General features: G+C 43.8%; 2 protein-coding genes across 2 annotated transcripts; one reads left to right on the plus strand and one right to left on the minus strand.

Moving 5' to 3' along the window:
- The first annotated feature begins 3,381 nt into the window (after positions 1–3,381).
- LOC118080163 (vomeronasal type-2 receptor 26-like) lies at positions 3,382–5,891 on the plus strand. Its single transcript, XM_035105090.2, has 3 exons — positions 3,382–3,567; positions 4,154–4,280; positions 4,993–5,891. The coding sequence occupies exons 1-3, from the start codon at positions 3,382–3,384 to the stop codon at positions 5,889–5,891; spliced, it is 1,212 nt and encodes a 403-aa protein (XP_034960981.2).
- Positions 5,892–10,013: 4,122 nt separating this feature from the next.
- LOC118080164 (vomeronasal type-2 receptor 26-like) lies at positions 10,014–14,882 on the minus strand. Its single transcript, XM_035105091.2, has 3 exons — positions 14,133–14,882; positions 11,482–11,608; positions 10,014–10,912 (listed from the first exon to the last, which is right to left on the minus strand). Exons 1-3 carry the CDS (start codon positions 14,880–14,882, stop codon positions 10,014–10,016), a joined length of 1,776 nt encoding a protein of 591 aa, XP_034960982.2.
- Between the last annotated feature and the right edge of the window lie 525 nt (positions 14,883–15,407).

Here is a 15,407-nt window from a genome sequence, read left to right on the forward strand (position 1 = left end):
CCTGGTCCTGAATGGGGTAACTGTGCCCCTGAAGGACCAGGTGTGCAGCCTGGGAGTCATTTTGGACTCACAGCTGTCCATGGAGGTGTAGGTTAATTCTGTGTCCAGTGCAGCTGTCTATCAGCTCCATCTGGTACGCAGGCTGTGACCCTATCTGCCCGAGGACTGTCTCACCAGAGTGGTGCATGCTTTAGTTATCTCTCTCTTGGACTACTGAAATGCGCTCGATGTGGGGCTACCTTTGAAGGTGACCCAGAAACTACAATTAATTCAGAATGTGGCAGCTAGACTGGTAACTGGGTGCAGCCGCCGAGACCACATAACACCAGTCTTGAAAGACCTGCATTGGCTCCCAGTACGTTTCCGAGCACAATTCAAAGTGTTGGTGCTGACCTTTAAAGCCCTAAATGGCCTCGGTCCAGTATACCTGAAGGAGCGTCTCCACCACCATCGTTCTGCCCGGACACTGAGGTCCAGTGCCGAGGGCCTTCTGGCGGTTCCCTCGTTGCGAGAAGCCAAGTTACAGGGAACCAGGCAGAGGGCCTTCTTGGTGGTGGTGCCTGCCCTGTGGAACGCCCTCCCACCAGATGTCAAAAAGAAAAACAACTATCAGACTTTTAGAGGACATCTGAAGGCAGCCCTGTTTGGGGAAGCTTTTAATCTTTAAGAAATTAGTGTATTCTAATATTTCTGCTGGAAGCCGCCCAGAGTGGCCGGGGTATAAATAATATCTTATTATTATTATTATTATTATTATTATTATTATTATTATTATTAAGCTAGTGCCCTATGAGATACAAATGAACAAATATGCAAAAGGAAACGTTAAAGAAACAAGAGGTAAAATACAAAAAGTGCATGACAAGGCAATGGAATGTCATCATCTCTAAAACAAACTCCGTGAGCTCAGGCTAAGCAAACCTTAGATAAACCTGTTAAAGTAAGAGCTATTTACAGTAAAGGAAATACTTGAGATTTGCATTCCTAATGTGGTCCTGCTTATTTTTTTACATATTTATATGCTACCTTGACTCATGAAATATAATTAGTTTCATGAAAAATAACTGAATCACTTAGTTTTATTATCAGAGAAGGGTCTCCCTTTGCCCCCCTATGGCTCCCTATAATCAAAGGACAGAAGGCATGGCAACTCTTAGAATCATAGAATGTTAGAATATTAGAGTTGGAAAAAAACCCAAGGGTCATCTAGTCCAACCCCCTGCAATGCAGGAATCACAACTAAAGCATCCATGTCAGATAGACACCCAAAGGGTGCTCATCAATGGCTCCTCTTCATCCTGGAGAGAAGTGATTAGTGGGGTGCCACAGCTAAAAAAGCCAATGCGATTCTGGGCTGCATCAATAGGAGTATAGCATCTAGATCAAGGGAAGTAATAGTACCACACCTGGAATACTGTGTCCAGTTCTGGGCACCACAGTTCAAGAAGGATACTGACAAGCTGGAACGTGTCCAGAAGAGGGCAACCAAAATGGTCAAAGGCCTGGAAAAGATGCCTTATGAGGAATGGCTTAGGGAGCTGGGTATGTTTAGCCTGGAGAAGAGAAGGTTAATGGGTGATATGATAGCCATGTTCAAATATAGAAAAGGATGTCATATAGAGGAGGGAGAAAGGTTGTTTTCTGCTGCTCCAGAGAAGTGGACATGGAGCAATGGATTCAAGCTACAAGAAACAAGGTTCCACCTAAACATTAGGAAGAACTTCCTGACAGTAAGAGCTGTTTGACAGTGGAATTTGCTGCCAAGGAGTGTGGTGGAGTCTCCTTCTTTGGAGGTCTTTAAGCAGAGGCTTGACAGCCATCTGTCAAGAATGCTTTGATGGTGTTTCCTGCTTGGCAGGGGGTTGGACTGGATGGCCCTTGTGGTCTCTTCCAACTCTATGATTCTATGATTCTATATACAATTAAATAATACTGCTACAAGATACTGGTACCTGTTTTAAAAGTTGTAAAAAAAATGCAATCAGCCCATTCCAAAGACTCTGTCCCCATTTCCTGAAAGTATTTGGGATTTGGTTGAGGGTGACAACACTAATCTCTTCTGTTCTTTACTAGGTCAGTTATGGTTTTGTTTCTGATGCTCTTATGGACAAAACTCAGTTCCCTTTTGTCTACCGAATGGTCCCCAAAGAAGAGCATCAGTATCTGGGGATAGTCCAACTCCTCCTGCACTTCAACTGGACTTGGATTGGCCTCGTTGCACCAGACAATGAGAATGGGGATAGATTCATGAGGACCTTGATGCCTCTGCTAACCAGGAACACAATTTGTGCTGCTTTCTCACTTAGCATGCCAGTACAGAGAACGAGAGTAATGTTGCCTTTAAAAACATTTTTCACGTGGAACAAAGTCAATGTATTAGTCTACTATGGAGAGATACGCTTCTTCTATAGTTCAATATATAATTTGCAAGAGACAGTTAAAATGATTATAAGGCCCATTTTGGGGAAAATCTGGATCACAACAGCTTTGTGGGACCTCACCCTGAACTTGTCTTATGATCTGCTTTCTCCCCTGCACATTCATGGTTTTTTTTCTTTCTTTACTCATATTAAAAGAAGGCCAAACTATGACGATTATGAAACATTTTTCAATCCTATGATGCAGTTTGGGGAGAAATCTTTTAAGTGTTCATATTCACAGCACGTGTTATCTGTGAAAGGAAAGGAAAGGTGCAAGGAAGATGACACTCTGGAGTCCCTGACTGACGAAGTGATTGAGAAAACCCTGTCTCTGGACAACTACAGTATTTACAACCTTGTCCTTGCTCTGGCACGGGCCTTAAGGGCTGCGCTTTCCTCCAAATCCAATCAGATGGTGGCGAAGGGTCAAAAGAGGATGAAATATCAAAGGATACAATCTTGGCAGGTATTCTGTTTCCCTCACAGATATCTTTGCTAAACAGGAATTGGTGCCATGAATTCCATGCTCAGGTGAAATCAGGCTTTCCTCAACACTGGCTTTACTTTGCCTCCATTTACTGTACTGTTACCCACATCCTAATTTAGCTGCTGAGAAGACAATCTACCTCCGCTTTACCACCTGATTCTTCAGCAAGGCTTCCTGCTATTACTAGCTACCTTAATTTGACAAATAACCAGTTGATGCTTGCAGAATTCTTCCAAGGGAGTGGAATGAAGTTTATGGAGCTCATGGCTTTAATCTGTCCCAAAAGGCTGAAGCAGAAAGGCTGGGTCACAGATCCATTGCCCAAACACACTCACAAAGTGTCAGTCTGTACAAATTCCTTCAGAGATTAGGCCAAGTTATCCAGATGGTTTTCTTCTTTTCTGAATGTACATGCTTTCTTTCCTGTTCTAGCTTCACCCTTTCCTAGGTGATTCCCAGTTTTACAATAATTCCATGGAAGGAGTGTATTTGGATGAGAATGGGCAGTTGACAGTCGAATCTGACATTGTGAACTGGGTGCCATTTCCCAACAAATCTTTTGGCGCAGTGAAATTTGGGAGCAAAAGCAGACAGGGATCCTCAGGCACAAAATTCACCATTGACCAAGATGCTCTTGAATGGCCCAGGCTGTTCAACCAGGTTTGGAAAACCCATTCATTGCATTGTTTTCCTTTTTAGAGATGCGTTAAGCTCTGACACAGCTGCTCCAAATACCTTTCTGTTTCAGCTTCTTTGTTTTTCTCGATTTTTGATATTTTTAAATGATTACAATGATTGCAGATTTGTACTGTGTTTACTAGACCTTTGTAATCATGGCAGGCAGCTCCATCTCCTAAACCCAAGGCCAATACAGTGTCCATGTAATTCTCTCTTCTTGATTATCTCTTTCTGCCCCAACTGTGTCCCAAGGAATTTGTCCCATGGGTCAAAAAATAAATAAATCAAGCACCACTTACGGGTTCCCGTGGCATGGCGGATGGACCACAGATCTGTCAGATATGGCTTCACAGAGCTTCCAGGGAAGGTGGAGGGGCAGTGGGGGGAAGTCAATTAAGATTTATGTTTGAAATTGTTAAATGTGAATTATTATTATTTTGAAAATTAATTAAATGTTATCAAAAATAAAAAAGCATCAAACACCAAAGCCTTGTCCATTCCACATAAACTGAGACTGTACACTGGCGGAGAAATTATTTTCATTGATGCTTTCTCTCTTTTTGGTCAGACCCTTCCTTATGCCAGGTGTACCAAAAGCTGTCGCCCTGGATATGCCAAGAAGGTTCAGGAAGGGAAACCCATTTGCTGCCATGCATGTGCTCCATGTGCAGAAGGGATGATCTCCACTCAGGAAGGTAGGAGACTTCAGAGGAATGTGTAGCGAAAAGTACAATAAAACATGCCATTTGTTGATGAATATTTAAGTATAATCTTCTGGTTGAATTTAATAAAGGTTCAATAGTAATGTACATAATCTTAATAAAGCTTTCCAGGTACTACTGAGACAGCCTTGAGTATGTAAGAATTAGGCAGTGTTGCAGCATCTGGTAGGCTCCCTTGAACCAGTCAGTGTGGCAAAGTAGCTAGGGTGTTTGGTTTGTACTGGGAAGACCGGAGTTCCAATCCATGCTTCCCCAAGGAATTTTTTTAATGTAAATTACACCCATATGAGAACACCTGGTGTTGGGGTAAGATCAGATATAGCTACAATTAATAACTTGGAGCTTCTAGATCACTCCAAGCTCTTCCTTGGGAGGTGAATAAGGGGGTATCTACCCTAGGGACCTACATTATCAGAAATAGCAAGTCTCATCCCTGTTTCCAATTTTTTTGGGGGGGGTGTGCTGGATTCAAAATTGACCTGCTTTTTTTGGGACCCTCCTAATTCCCGCCGTCATTCGTGCTAAATTCATGAATTCACGGAAAGGACCAACTCTCTGTGTAGATTAGCAGAAACAGGTCCTATCCCTGTTTCCATTTGTAGGGGTGGCTGGATGCAAAATTGACTTGCTTCCCCCCCCCCTAGTGTACATGAATGTGTTCATGCAGATGCTCTTCTTTTTCCAGATGCAGACCACTGCACCAAATGTCCAGAAGATCAACACCCTAACAAAGACAGAGATCAATGCATCCCCAAAATTATCACCTTCCTGTCCTATGATGAATATCTGGGGACCCTCTTGGCTTCCACTGCCCTGTTTTTGTCCTTAATCACAGGCCTTGTTTTAGGAATATTCATTAAATATATTGACACTCCCATTGTCAAAGCCAACAACAGGGACCTTTCCTACATCCTCCTTGTCTCCCTCCTCCTTTCCTTTTTGTCCTCCTTTCTGTTTATAGGCCGGCCAAGGAAAGTGACCTGCCTTCTCAGGCAGACAGCCTTTGGGATCATCTTCTCAGTTGCTGTCTCTTCTTTGTTGGCAAAAACTATTACCGTTGTGCTGGCCTTCCTGGCCACTAAGCCAGGAAACCGGGTGAGGAGATGGCTGGGAAAGAGTCTGGCTAATTCCATTGTCATTTCCTGTTCCGGTATCCAAATTCTCATCTGTGTCATCTGGCTGGGTAGCTCTCCTCCATACACAGCCTCTGACATGCACTCCCAGGCTGGAGAGATCATCCTGCAATGCAATGAAGGATCTGTTGTCATGTTTTACACAGTCCTTGGCTACATGGGCTTCTTGGCTGCCATCTGCTTCACGGTGGCTTTCCTAGCCAGGAAGCTGCCTGGGTCCTTCAATGAAGCCAAGCTGATCACCTTCAGCATGCTGGTCTTCTGCAGTGTTTGGGTGTCCTTTGTGCCCACCTACCTGAGCACCAAGGGGAAGTACATGGTGGCTGTGCAGATCTTCTCTATGTTGGCCTCCAGTGCTGGGCTCCTGGGCTGCATCTTCCTTCCCAAGTGCTACATTATTGTACTCAGGCCTAGTTTGAATACAAAGGAGCACCTGACTACAAAGACTTAATATGGCACCTGATTCCCAAAATATGTTTTTGGTTTTTGCAAATGATAGCCTGCATGGTAGCAATAAAGCGAGGACAAATGAGTTTGGAATGTAGGTCTTTGAAAGCTTTTGTTTTGGAAATCAGAACTCAAAATAATCATTTGAATCATATTCCATCCTTTCCACTGTTCATTTTTCTCCTGCTAAACCTTCTTTATGAATTCTTTTCTGAAGACTGTTTGTATATTTTGCCTAATAAGAAATCCTTGCCCCCATTTAATAATAATGAATGCTGTTCATTAAGAAAATAAAAATTTTTTTTTGATATTATTAGAAATAAATTGCTTGTGCATCATTTTTCAAAATAAAAAGAAACACATTCCATTGGTTCTCTTTATTTCCTGCTGTGCATATCAAGAGGATCACCTTGAATATTGTTGCCATGGGTGTTCTTTATATGGTACAAGGTGCAAAACATTTTTAAAGCAGTAGACCACAAACTTGACATGAGTCAGCAGTGTGATGCAGCAGCTAAAAAAGCCAATGCAATTCTGGGCTGCATCAATAGGAGTATAGCATCTAGATCCAGGGAAGTAATAGTACCACTGTATTCTGCTCTGGTCAGACCTCACCTGGAGTACTGTGTCCAGTTCTGGGCACCACAGTTCAAGAAGGATACTGACAAGCTGGAATGTGTCCAGAGGAGGGCAACCAAAATGGTCAAAGGCCTGGAAACGATGCCTTATGAGGAACGGCTTAGGGAGCTGCGTATGTTTAGCCTGGAGAAGAGAAGAGAAGGTTAAGGGGTGATATGATAGCCATGTTCAAATATATGAGGATTCCATATAAAGGAGGCAGAAAAGTTGTTTTCTGCTGCTCCAGAGAAGCGGACATGGAGCAATGGATTCAAACTACAAGAAAGAAGATTCCACCTAAACATTAGGAAGAACTTCCTGACAGTAAGAGCTGTTTGGCAGTGGAATTTGCTACCAAGGAGTGTGGTGGAGTCTCCTTCTTTGGAGGTCTTTAAGCAGAGGCTTGACGGCCGTATGTCAGGAATGCTTGGATGGTGTTTCCTGCTTGGCAGGGGGTTGGACTGGATGGCCCTTGTGGTCTTTTCCAACTCTATGATTGTATGACACACAATAGCTTATACCAAGAACAAACTTAGTTGGTCTCTAAGGTGCTAGTGTTTGTTTGTATTTATTTATTTATTTATTTATTTAGACTGTGTCAGACCAACATGGCTACCAAGACGTCAGTGGGCACTCAGATGATGAGTTCCTATTCCCAAAACTTATTTCAAAGTCAAGAGATGGGCAAAGGAGGGAGAAAGGATTTTTAGGGATGGCCAGAAATTAGGTGCTTTCTTTAGATAATAGCAGTGATTGTGAATGTAGGGTGAGTAATGTACAGTCACTTACCGCATACCATTGTTTATTGGGCACTGGGAAAAGTTGAGTTTGTAAATAACAACACCTCCTTGATATATGACCCCACTAATGAGGTGGTCTCCTGGCCTGTAATAATTCAGTGGATCATGATCCTTTTTCATATTTAATGGACATTTTGCTTTCAGCATCCCACTGACTCCATGGGGCATTAGCAGCAGAAATAGCAGCAGAGGTACTGTATTTTTCCATGTATAACACGCGCCTGTGTAACACGCCCCCTATTTTTTTGGACTCCAAATTGAGGAAATGGGGGGAGATTGCATGTGGAGGTCCCCAAAACCACCCCTCAATAACTCACACCATAGACAGAATTTTTGTTGAATGGTTTTTGGCATGAATTTGGCCACAACTTTTATTGAAATACAAATATCAAACAAGTGAGTGGTTGCGTAGGTATTGGTTCTCCAACTGTCACCTAAGACAGAAATAACTCGCCTTGTCAACAAGAGGAAACCCTACAGGGAGAGACAGGGAGTTGGGTCCAATTGGCTCTTCCCTCTCCCCTCAGGCTCATGTGTGTTGCTGGCCCCCGACCGGGGTTATGGACATGCATAGAGTCCCTGTATTCCTGACCGGCATTTCCTCTAACTCAGGCATTAACTCATGGGGCGAACACAGTCAACACACCCCAAATACAACCAATAACCAATGCCTAACTGCCAACCTTACAAGTTGTGACTATTTGCTATGTAGTAGGCAAAAACCAGATGGCACCAGCCAATCAGGCAAATGGAAAAATTCCTACCAGGCCCCTGAATACAGGCGACCCCATGAGAGGCACAGCAGTGTCAACACAGGGGCCTAAAAACAGCGGAGGGGGGGGGAATCCAAAAACGCAGCCAAAGAGAAAGAGAAACCTTTCTCCTTGGCTTTCATACCCAGGGGGCTGACCCAACAAATTGCAACATACAAATTTGCCCAACAACAGCCAGGGACCTCTTCCTCAGTGACCACTCATGCCCCCACCTTTGGAACTCAGGAGTGGTTTGCTAAGCCCCCACTGCAAACCGTGCTCACCATGATGGTGAACCTGCATTGCCCGGAGTTGTTAAGCTTTTTTGGGGGGGGATTGCCCAGAGTTGTCCAATTAAATATAGCAGACCTACCTCACAGTACACCAATTAAATGAATGCCTAAAAGGTAAAGGGGCCCCTGATCATCAGGTCCAGTCGTGTCCGACTCTGGGGTTGTGGCTCCCATCTCGCTCTATAGGCCAAGGGAGCCAGCATTTGTCCGCAGACAGCTTCCGGGTCATGTGGCCAGCATGACTAAGCCGCTTCTGGCGAACCAGAGCAGTGCACGGAAACACTGTTTACCTTCCCGCCGGAGCGGTCCCTATTTATCTACTTGCACTTTGATGTGCTTTCGAACTGCTAGGTGGGCAGGAGCTGGGACCGAACAACAGGATCTCACCCCGTTGCAGGGATTCGAACCGCCGACCTTCTGATCAGCAAGTCCTAGACACTGTGGTTTAACCCACAGCGCCACCTGGGTCTGCAATGAATGCCTCCAATGAATGCCTACTATGCCTAAAGAAGCCAGGGTGGCTATCTAAAGAACTTTTAACCGAGTTAAGATTTAAAAGGGATATGTACAAAAAAATGGAAAAAGGGGGAAACCGCCAGGGAGGAATTCAAACAAATAGCCAGCACGTGTAGAAACAAAGTCAGAAAAGCTAAAGCACAGAATGAACTCAGGCTTGCTGGAGAGGTTTAAAGCAACAAAAAGGGCTTTTATGGGTATGTCCGTAGCAAAAGGAAGACCAAGGAAACAGTGGGGTCACCTAGAGGAGAAGATGGTAGTCGTGATAAACGATATGGGAATTATAGAATAGGACCTATAGAATAGACAATTTTGGTTCCTTGGTTCTGTAGCAATGCATGTTGGGAGAAAGCAATGCAGACTGGCCCTTTAAACACCAGCCAGTGCCTTCTCTACTCCCCCCATACAGCTGTCTGTAGAGAATGTGTTAATTGCCTCTGGTTGTAAAAGAGGCCCAAGTGTTATCCATTTCCCTGATTTACATTCGAATGGTCAGGCTTGTGGCATGTGATGGGAGGATGGACAATAGACCAAGTGACCCTCCTTCTTTGGATTGTTTCCAAATAATCCGGCATAAGCAAAATAAGGACTAGACAAATTGATTTGAAAGGTGCAAATATTTGCATATTTTGAAATTATCCAGTATATTCTGGGCATGACTCATGCCTATTGTGTGTCAACTACTTTAAAAATGTTTTGCAGCTTGTACCATATGAAGAATACCCATAGCACCAGTATTCAATGTGACTCTCTTTATATGCACAGCAGGAAATAGAGATACCAACTGAATGCTTCTTTTCATGTTGAAAAACATTGCATAAGTAATTTATTGGTAATATTATCTAAGAATTTTTTTCATTTTCTTAATAAACAGATTCATTATTATTCAATTGTGATATTGTGATATTTCTTATTAGGCAAAATATTGCAGTGTCTTCAGAAAACAATTCATAAATAAGGTTTAGCAAGAGAAAAATGAACAGTGGAAAGGATGGAATATGATTCAAATGATTATTTTGTGTTCTGATTTCCAAAACAAAAACTTTCAAAGACCTACATTCCAAACTCATTTGTCCTCGCTTTATTGCTACCATGCTGGCTATCATTTGCAAAAACCAAAAACATATTTTGGGAATCAGGTGCCATATTAAGTCTTTGTAGTCAGGTGCTCCTTTGTATTCAGACTAGGCCTGAGTACAATAATGTAGCACTTGGGAAGGAAGATGCAGCCCAGGAGCCCAGCACTGGAGGCCAACATAGAGAAGATCTGCACAGCCACCATGTACTTCCCCTTGGTGCTCAGGTAGGTGGGCACAAAGGACACCCAAACACTGCAGAAGACCAGCATGCTGAAGGTGATCAGCTTGGCTTCATTGAAGGACCCAGGCAGCTTCCTGGCTAGGAAAGCCACCGTGAAGCAGATGGCAGCCAAGAAGCCCATGTAGCCAAGGACTGTGTAAAACATGACAACAGATCCTTCATTGCATTGCAGGATGATCTCTCCAGCCTGGGAGTGCATGTCAGAGGCTGTGTATGGAGGAGAGGTACCCAGCCAGATGACACAGATGAGAATTTGGATACCGGAACAGGAAATGACAATGGAATTAGCCAGACTCTTTCCCAGCCATCTCCTCACCCGGTTTCCTGGCTTAGTGGCCAGGAAGGCCAGCACAACGGTAATAGTTTTTGCCAACAAAGAAGAGACAGCAACTGAGAAGATGATCCCAAAGGCTGTCTGCCTGAGAAGGCAGGTCACTTTCCTTGGCCGGCCTATAAACAGAAAGGAGGACAAAAAGGAAAGGAGGAGGGAGACAAGGAGGATGTAGGAAAGGTCCCTGTTGTTGGCTTTGACAATGGGAGTGTCAATATATTTAATGAATATTCCTAAAACAAGGCCTGTGATTAAGGACAAAAACAGGGCAGTGGAAGCCAAGAGGGTCCCCAGATATTCATCATAGGACAGGAAGGTGATAATTTTGGGGATGCATTGATCTCTGTCCTTGTTAGGGTGTTGATCTTCTGGACATTTGGTGCAGTGGTCTGCATCTGGAAAAAGAAGAGTGTCTGCTTGAACATATTCATGTACACTAGCAAAAAAAGAAAAAGGAAGTCAATTTTGAATCCAGCCACCCCTACAAATGGAAACAGGGATAGGACCTGTTTCTGCTAATCTAGACAGAGTTGGTCCTTTCCATGCAGTTCCCTATTGTAGATACCCCCTTATTCCCCTCCCAAGGAAGAGCTTGGAGTGATCTAGAAGCTCCAAGTTATTAATTGCAGCTACATCTGCTCTCAACCCCAAACCAGGTGTTCTCAGATGGGTGTAATTTACAGAAAAAGGTTCCTTGGGGGAGCATGGACTGGAACTCTGGTCTTCCCAGTGCAAACCAATCACTCTAGCTACTTTGCCACACTGACTGGTTCAAGGGAGCCTACCAGATGCAGCAACACTGCCTAATTCTTACATACTCAAGCCTGTCTCAGCGGTACCTGGAAAGCTTTTTAAGACTATGTAAATCACTGTTGAAACTTTATTAAGATTATACTTGAATATTCCTCAACCAAGGACATATATTATTGCACTTTTTGCTGCACATTCCTCTGAAGTCTCCTACCTTCCTGAGTGGAGATCATCCCTTCCGCACATGGAGCACATGCATGGCAGCAAATGGGTTTCCCTTCCTGAACCTTCTTGGCATATCCAGGGTGACAGCTTTTAGTACACCTGCCATGAGGAAGGGTCTGACCAGAAAGACAGAAAGCATCAATGAAAGACTGTTGCCAAGTAACTTCTGGGCAAGTGTACAGTTTCAGTCGATGTGGAATAGACACGGCTTTGGTGTATATGCGTTTTTTGACCGATGGCACAAAACAGAGGGTCATAGTCCTTGGGGCACAGTTGAAGCAGAAATACTGTAAACCAGGGGTGGCCAACTTCCAAGAGACTTTTATCTACTCACAGAGTTAAAAACTGGCAGTGATCTACCCCCCTTTTGGGGGGTTCAGGTTGATGTTGTTGAGCTTTTTTTAGGAAGGAAAGCCATCCATGTTTTGGCGGGTTCGGGTTAAAGTTGAGCATTTTTTAGGAAGGAAAGCCCTGTTTTGGGGGCTTCAGGGCAAAGATGAAGAGCTTTTTTAGGGGAGCCAAAGTTGCTGAGCTGCTTTGGGGAGAGCAAGTGATCTACCAGTGATCTACCACAGATGTCCAGTGATCTACCAGTAGATCACGATCTACCTATTGGACATGCCTGCTGTAAACAATAATAGAGAATTTCATGGAGACTGTATGGGCCTTGGGTTTAGGAGATGGAGCTGTCTGTCATTATTACAAAGGTCTAGTGAACACAGTACAAATCTGCAGTCATGGAAACCAATTACAAATATCAAAATCCAGAGAAACAAACAAGCTGAAACAGAGAGGTATTTGGAGCAGCCATGTTGTGCTCCATTCTGAAGTCTGGCATGCTTCCTCCCCACTGCAAAAGCCATGCCCCAATCGTATTCCAACCTGCTTCTCCATTTTCATGTTTCTTATTTTGACGTTCCTCCATTCATCACCTCCATATAGTTTTAGCCCATTAATTGGATAGGCATAAGTTATATTGTTGTTTCCCCTAACAGAGAATCAGAGCTCAGCATATCTCTAAAAAGGGAATATAATGCAACCAAATCTGGTTGAACAGTCTGGACCACACAAGAACCTCTTGGTCAATTTTGAATTTTGCGCCTGAGGATCCCTGTCTTCTTATGCTCCCAAATTTATGCTCCCAAATAAATTCAGAGAAAGAAACAAGTTGAAACAGAAAGGTATTTGGAGCAGCCGTGTTGTGCTCAAATCTGAAGTCTAGCCTCATTCCTGACCACTGCAAAAGCCTTGCCTCAGTCATAGTCCAATCTGCTTCTCCATTTTCATGTTTCTTTTTTTGTTTTTTGTTTGTTAGGTTTACATTTAAACACAAGTTATAGTTACAGAAAAAGGAAAAGCTAGGGACCAAGGTGGCGCTGTGGGTTAACCCACAGAGTCTAGGGCTTGCTGATCAGAAGGTCGGCGGTTCGAATCCCTGCAACGGGGTGAGCTCCCGTTTCTCTGTCCCAGCCCCTGCCCATCTAGCAGTTCGAAAGCACATCAAAGTGCAAGTAGATATATACCGTAGTTACTGTTCCAGCGGGAAGGTAAACGGCATTTCCGTGCGCTGCTCTGGTTCGCCAGAAGCGGCATTGCGCAGTCAGGCGGAGTCCCCCCCAGTCCCCAGGGCAGCCCCCGAGCGGAATAATGACACAAGACCACGTTTTATGGGATTAAAATTGGCCACAACTTTATTAAAATTCAGAAGTAGGAAGACCTTGGCTCAGGCATTGGGCGTCTGCGGACAAACGCCGGCTCCCTTGGCCTATAGAGCGAGATGAGCGCCGCAACCTCAGAGTCGGACACAACTGGACCTGATGGTCAGGGGCCCCTTTACCTTTACCTTAGGCTTTCCCTAATCCTTGGACCATTCTTATGTTGGATAGCCATAAGTTTTATTGCTGTGTTCCCCAACAGAGTCTCAGAGCTTAACATACCTCTAAAAGGGAACACAATGCAATGAATGGTTTTCCAAACCTGGTTGAACATCCTGGACCACGCAAGAGCCTCTTGGTCAATGGTGAATTTTGGGCCTGAGGATCCCTGTCTGCTTATGCTCCCAAATTTCACTGCACCAAAGGATTTGTTGGGAAATGGCACCCAGTTTACAACGTCAGATTCGACTGTCAACTGCCCATTCTCCTCCAAATACACTCCTTCCATGGAAGTATTGTAAAACTGGGAACTTCCCAGGAAAGGGTGAAGCTAGAACAGGAAAGTAAGCATGCACATTTAGAAAAGAATAAAATCATCTACATAAAATAGCCGAATTGCTGAAGATCTTTGTACAGGGTCTGTGTTTGGGCAATGGATCTGTAGCCCATTGTTTGTTTCTGCTTCAGACATTTGGGACAGATTAAAGCCATGAGATTCATAAGCTTCATTCTGCACCCTTGGAAGAATTCTGCAAGTACAGGCTTCCTATTTGTCAAGTGAGGTTGTTGGGAGTGGTGTGTAGACATTAGCTTCCTTGGCTAGTAATAGCAGGAAGCCTTGCAGCTAAATTAGGATGTGGGCAACAGTACAGTAAATGGAGGCAAAGCTAAGCCAGTGTTGAGGCAAGCCTGATTTCAACTGAGAATGGAATTCACAGCACCAATTCCTGTTCAACAAAGATATCTGTGAGGGAAACAGGAATACCTGCCAAGATTGTATCCTTTGATATTTCAGCCTCTTTTTACCCTTCGCCACCATCTGAATGGATTTGGAGGAAAGCGCAGCCCTTAAGGCCCGTGCCAGAGCAAGGACAAGGTTGTAAATACTGAAGCTGTCCAGAGACAGGGTTTTCTCAATTACTTCGTCAGTCAGGGACTCCAGAGTGTCATCTTCCCTGCACCTTTCCTTTCCTTTCACAGACAATATGTGCTGTGAATAGGAACACTTAAATGATTTCTCCCCAAACTGCATCATAGGATTGAAAAATGTTTCATAATCGTCATAGTTTGGCCTTCTTTTAATACGAGTTAAGAAAGAAAAAAACCCATGAATGTGCAGGGGAGAAAGCAGATCGTAAGACAAGTTCAGGGTGAGGTCCCACAAAGCTGTTGTGATCCAGATTTTCCCCAAAATGGGATTTACATACTTTTCAACTATGAATTGTAAAATAGATATTGAACTATGGAAGTAACGATTCTCCCCATAGTAGACCAATACATTGACTTCGTTCCACTTGAAGAATGTTTTAGAAGGTGGCAGTATTTCTGTATCTTGTATTTGGATGCTAAGTGAGAAGGCAGCACAAATTGTGTTCCTGGTTAGTAGAGGCTTCAAGGTCCTCATGAATCTATCTCCACTGTTGGTGTCTGGAGCAACAAGGCCAATCCAAGTCCAGTTGAAGTGCAGGAGCAGTTGGACTATCCCCAGATACTGATGCTCTTCTTTGGGGACCATTCGGTAGACAAACGGGAACTGAGTTTTGTCATTAAGAGCATCAGAAACAAAACCATAACTGACCTAGAAAAGAACAGAAGAGATTAGTGGTGTCACCCCCAACAAAATCCGAAATCTAGTACTTTGTACTTGCCTGAATGACAACTTTTCTCTGACAGGGAAGCAAGAAAAGACATATTTATGGGGGGAAACTATATCCCAGGGGAACTTAACATTGTTTGCTTTCAAAAAAAGGTGACAGAATCGTTGGAATGGGTTGTGTTTGCTTTATGTTATGTCTCTATAGTTAAAGCTATGGTTTTCCCAGTAGTGATGTATGGAAGTGAGAGCTGGACCATAAAGAAGGCTGATCGCCGAAGAATGGATGCTTTTGAATTATGGCGCTGGAGGAGACTCTTGAGAGTCCCATGGACTGCAAGAAGATCAAACCTATCCATTCTGAAGGAAATCAGCCCTGAGTGCTCACTGGAAGGACAGATCATGAAGCTGAGGCTCCAATACTTTGGCCACTTCATGAGAAGAGAA

Source organism: Zootoca vivipara, chromosome 2 (genome assembly GCF_963506605.1).
Source record: "Zootoca vivipara chromosome 2, rZooViv1.1, whole genome shotgun sequence".
NCBI lineage: Eukaryota > Metazoa > Chordata > Lepidosauria > Squamata > Lacertidae > Zootoca > Zootoca vivipara.

Excerpts from the sequence above, each read along its gene's own strand:
- LOC118080164 (XM_035105091.2), bottom strand. The coding sequence starts at position 14,882 with ATGGTCCCCAAAGAAGAGCATCAGTATCTGGGGATAGTCCAACTGCTC. Across the intron at positions 11,609-14,132 it reads AAAGGATACAATCTTGGCAG|ACCCTTCCTCATGGCAGGTG; the intron begins GTATTCCTGTTT and ends CTTTCTGGTCAG. Across the intron at positions 10,913-11,481 it reads GATGATCTCCACTCAGGAAG|ATGCAGACCACTGCACCAAA; the intron begins GTAGGAGACTTC and ends TTCTTTTTCCAG.
- LOC118080163 (XM_035105090.2), top strand. The coding sequence starts at position 3,382 with ATGGAAGGAGTGTATTTGGATGAGAATGGGCAGTTGACAGTCGAATCT. Across the intron at positions 3,568-4,153 it reads GGCCCAGGCTGTTCAACCAG|ACCCTTCCTTATGCCAGGTG; the intron begins GTTTGGAAAACC and ends CTTTTTGGTCAG. Across the intron at positions 4,281-4,992 it reads GATGATCTCCACTCAGGAAG|ATGCAGACCACTGCACCAAA; the intron begins GTAGGAGACTTC and ends TTCTTTTTCCAG.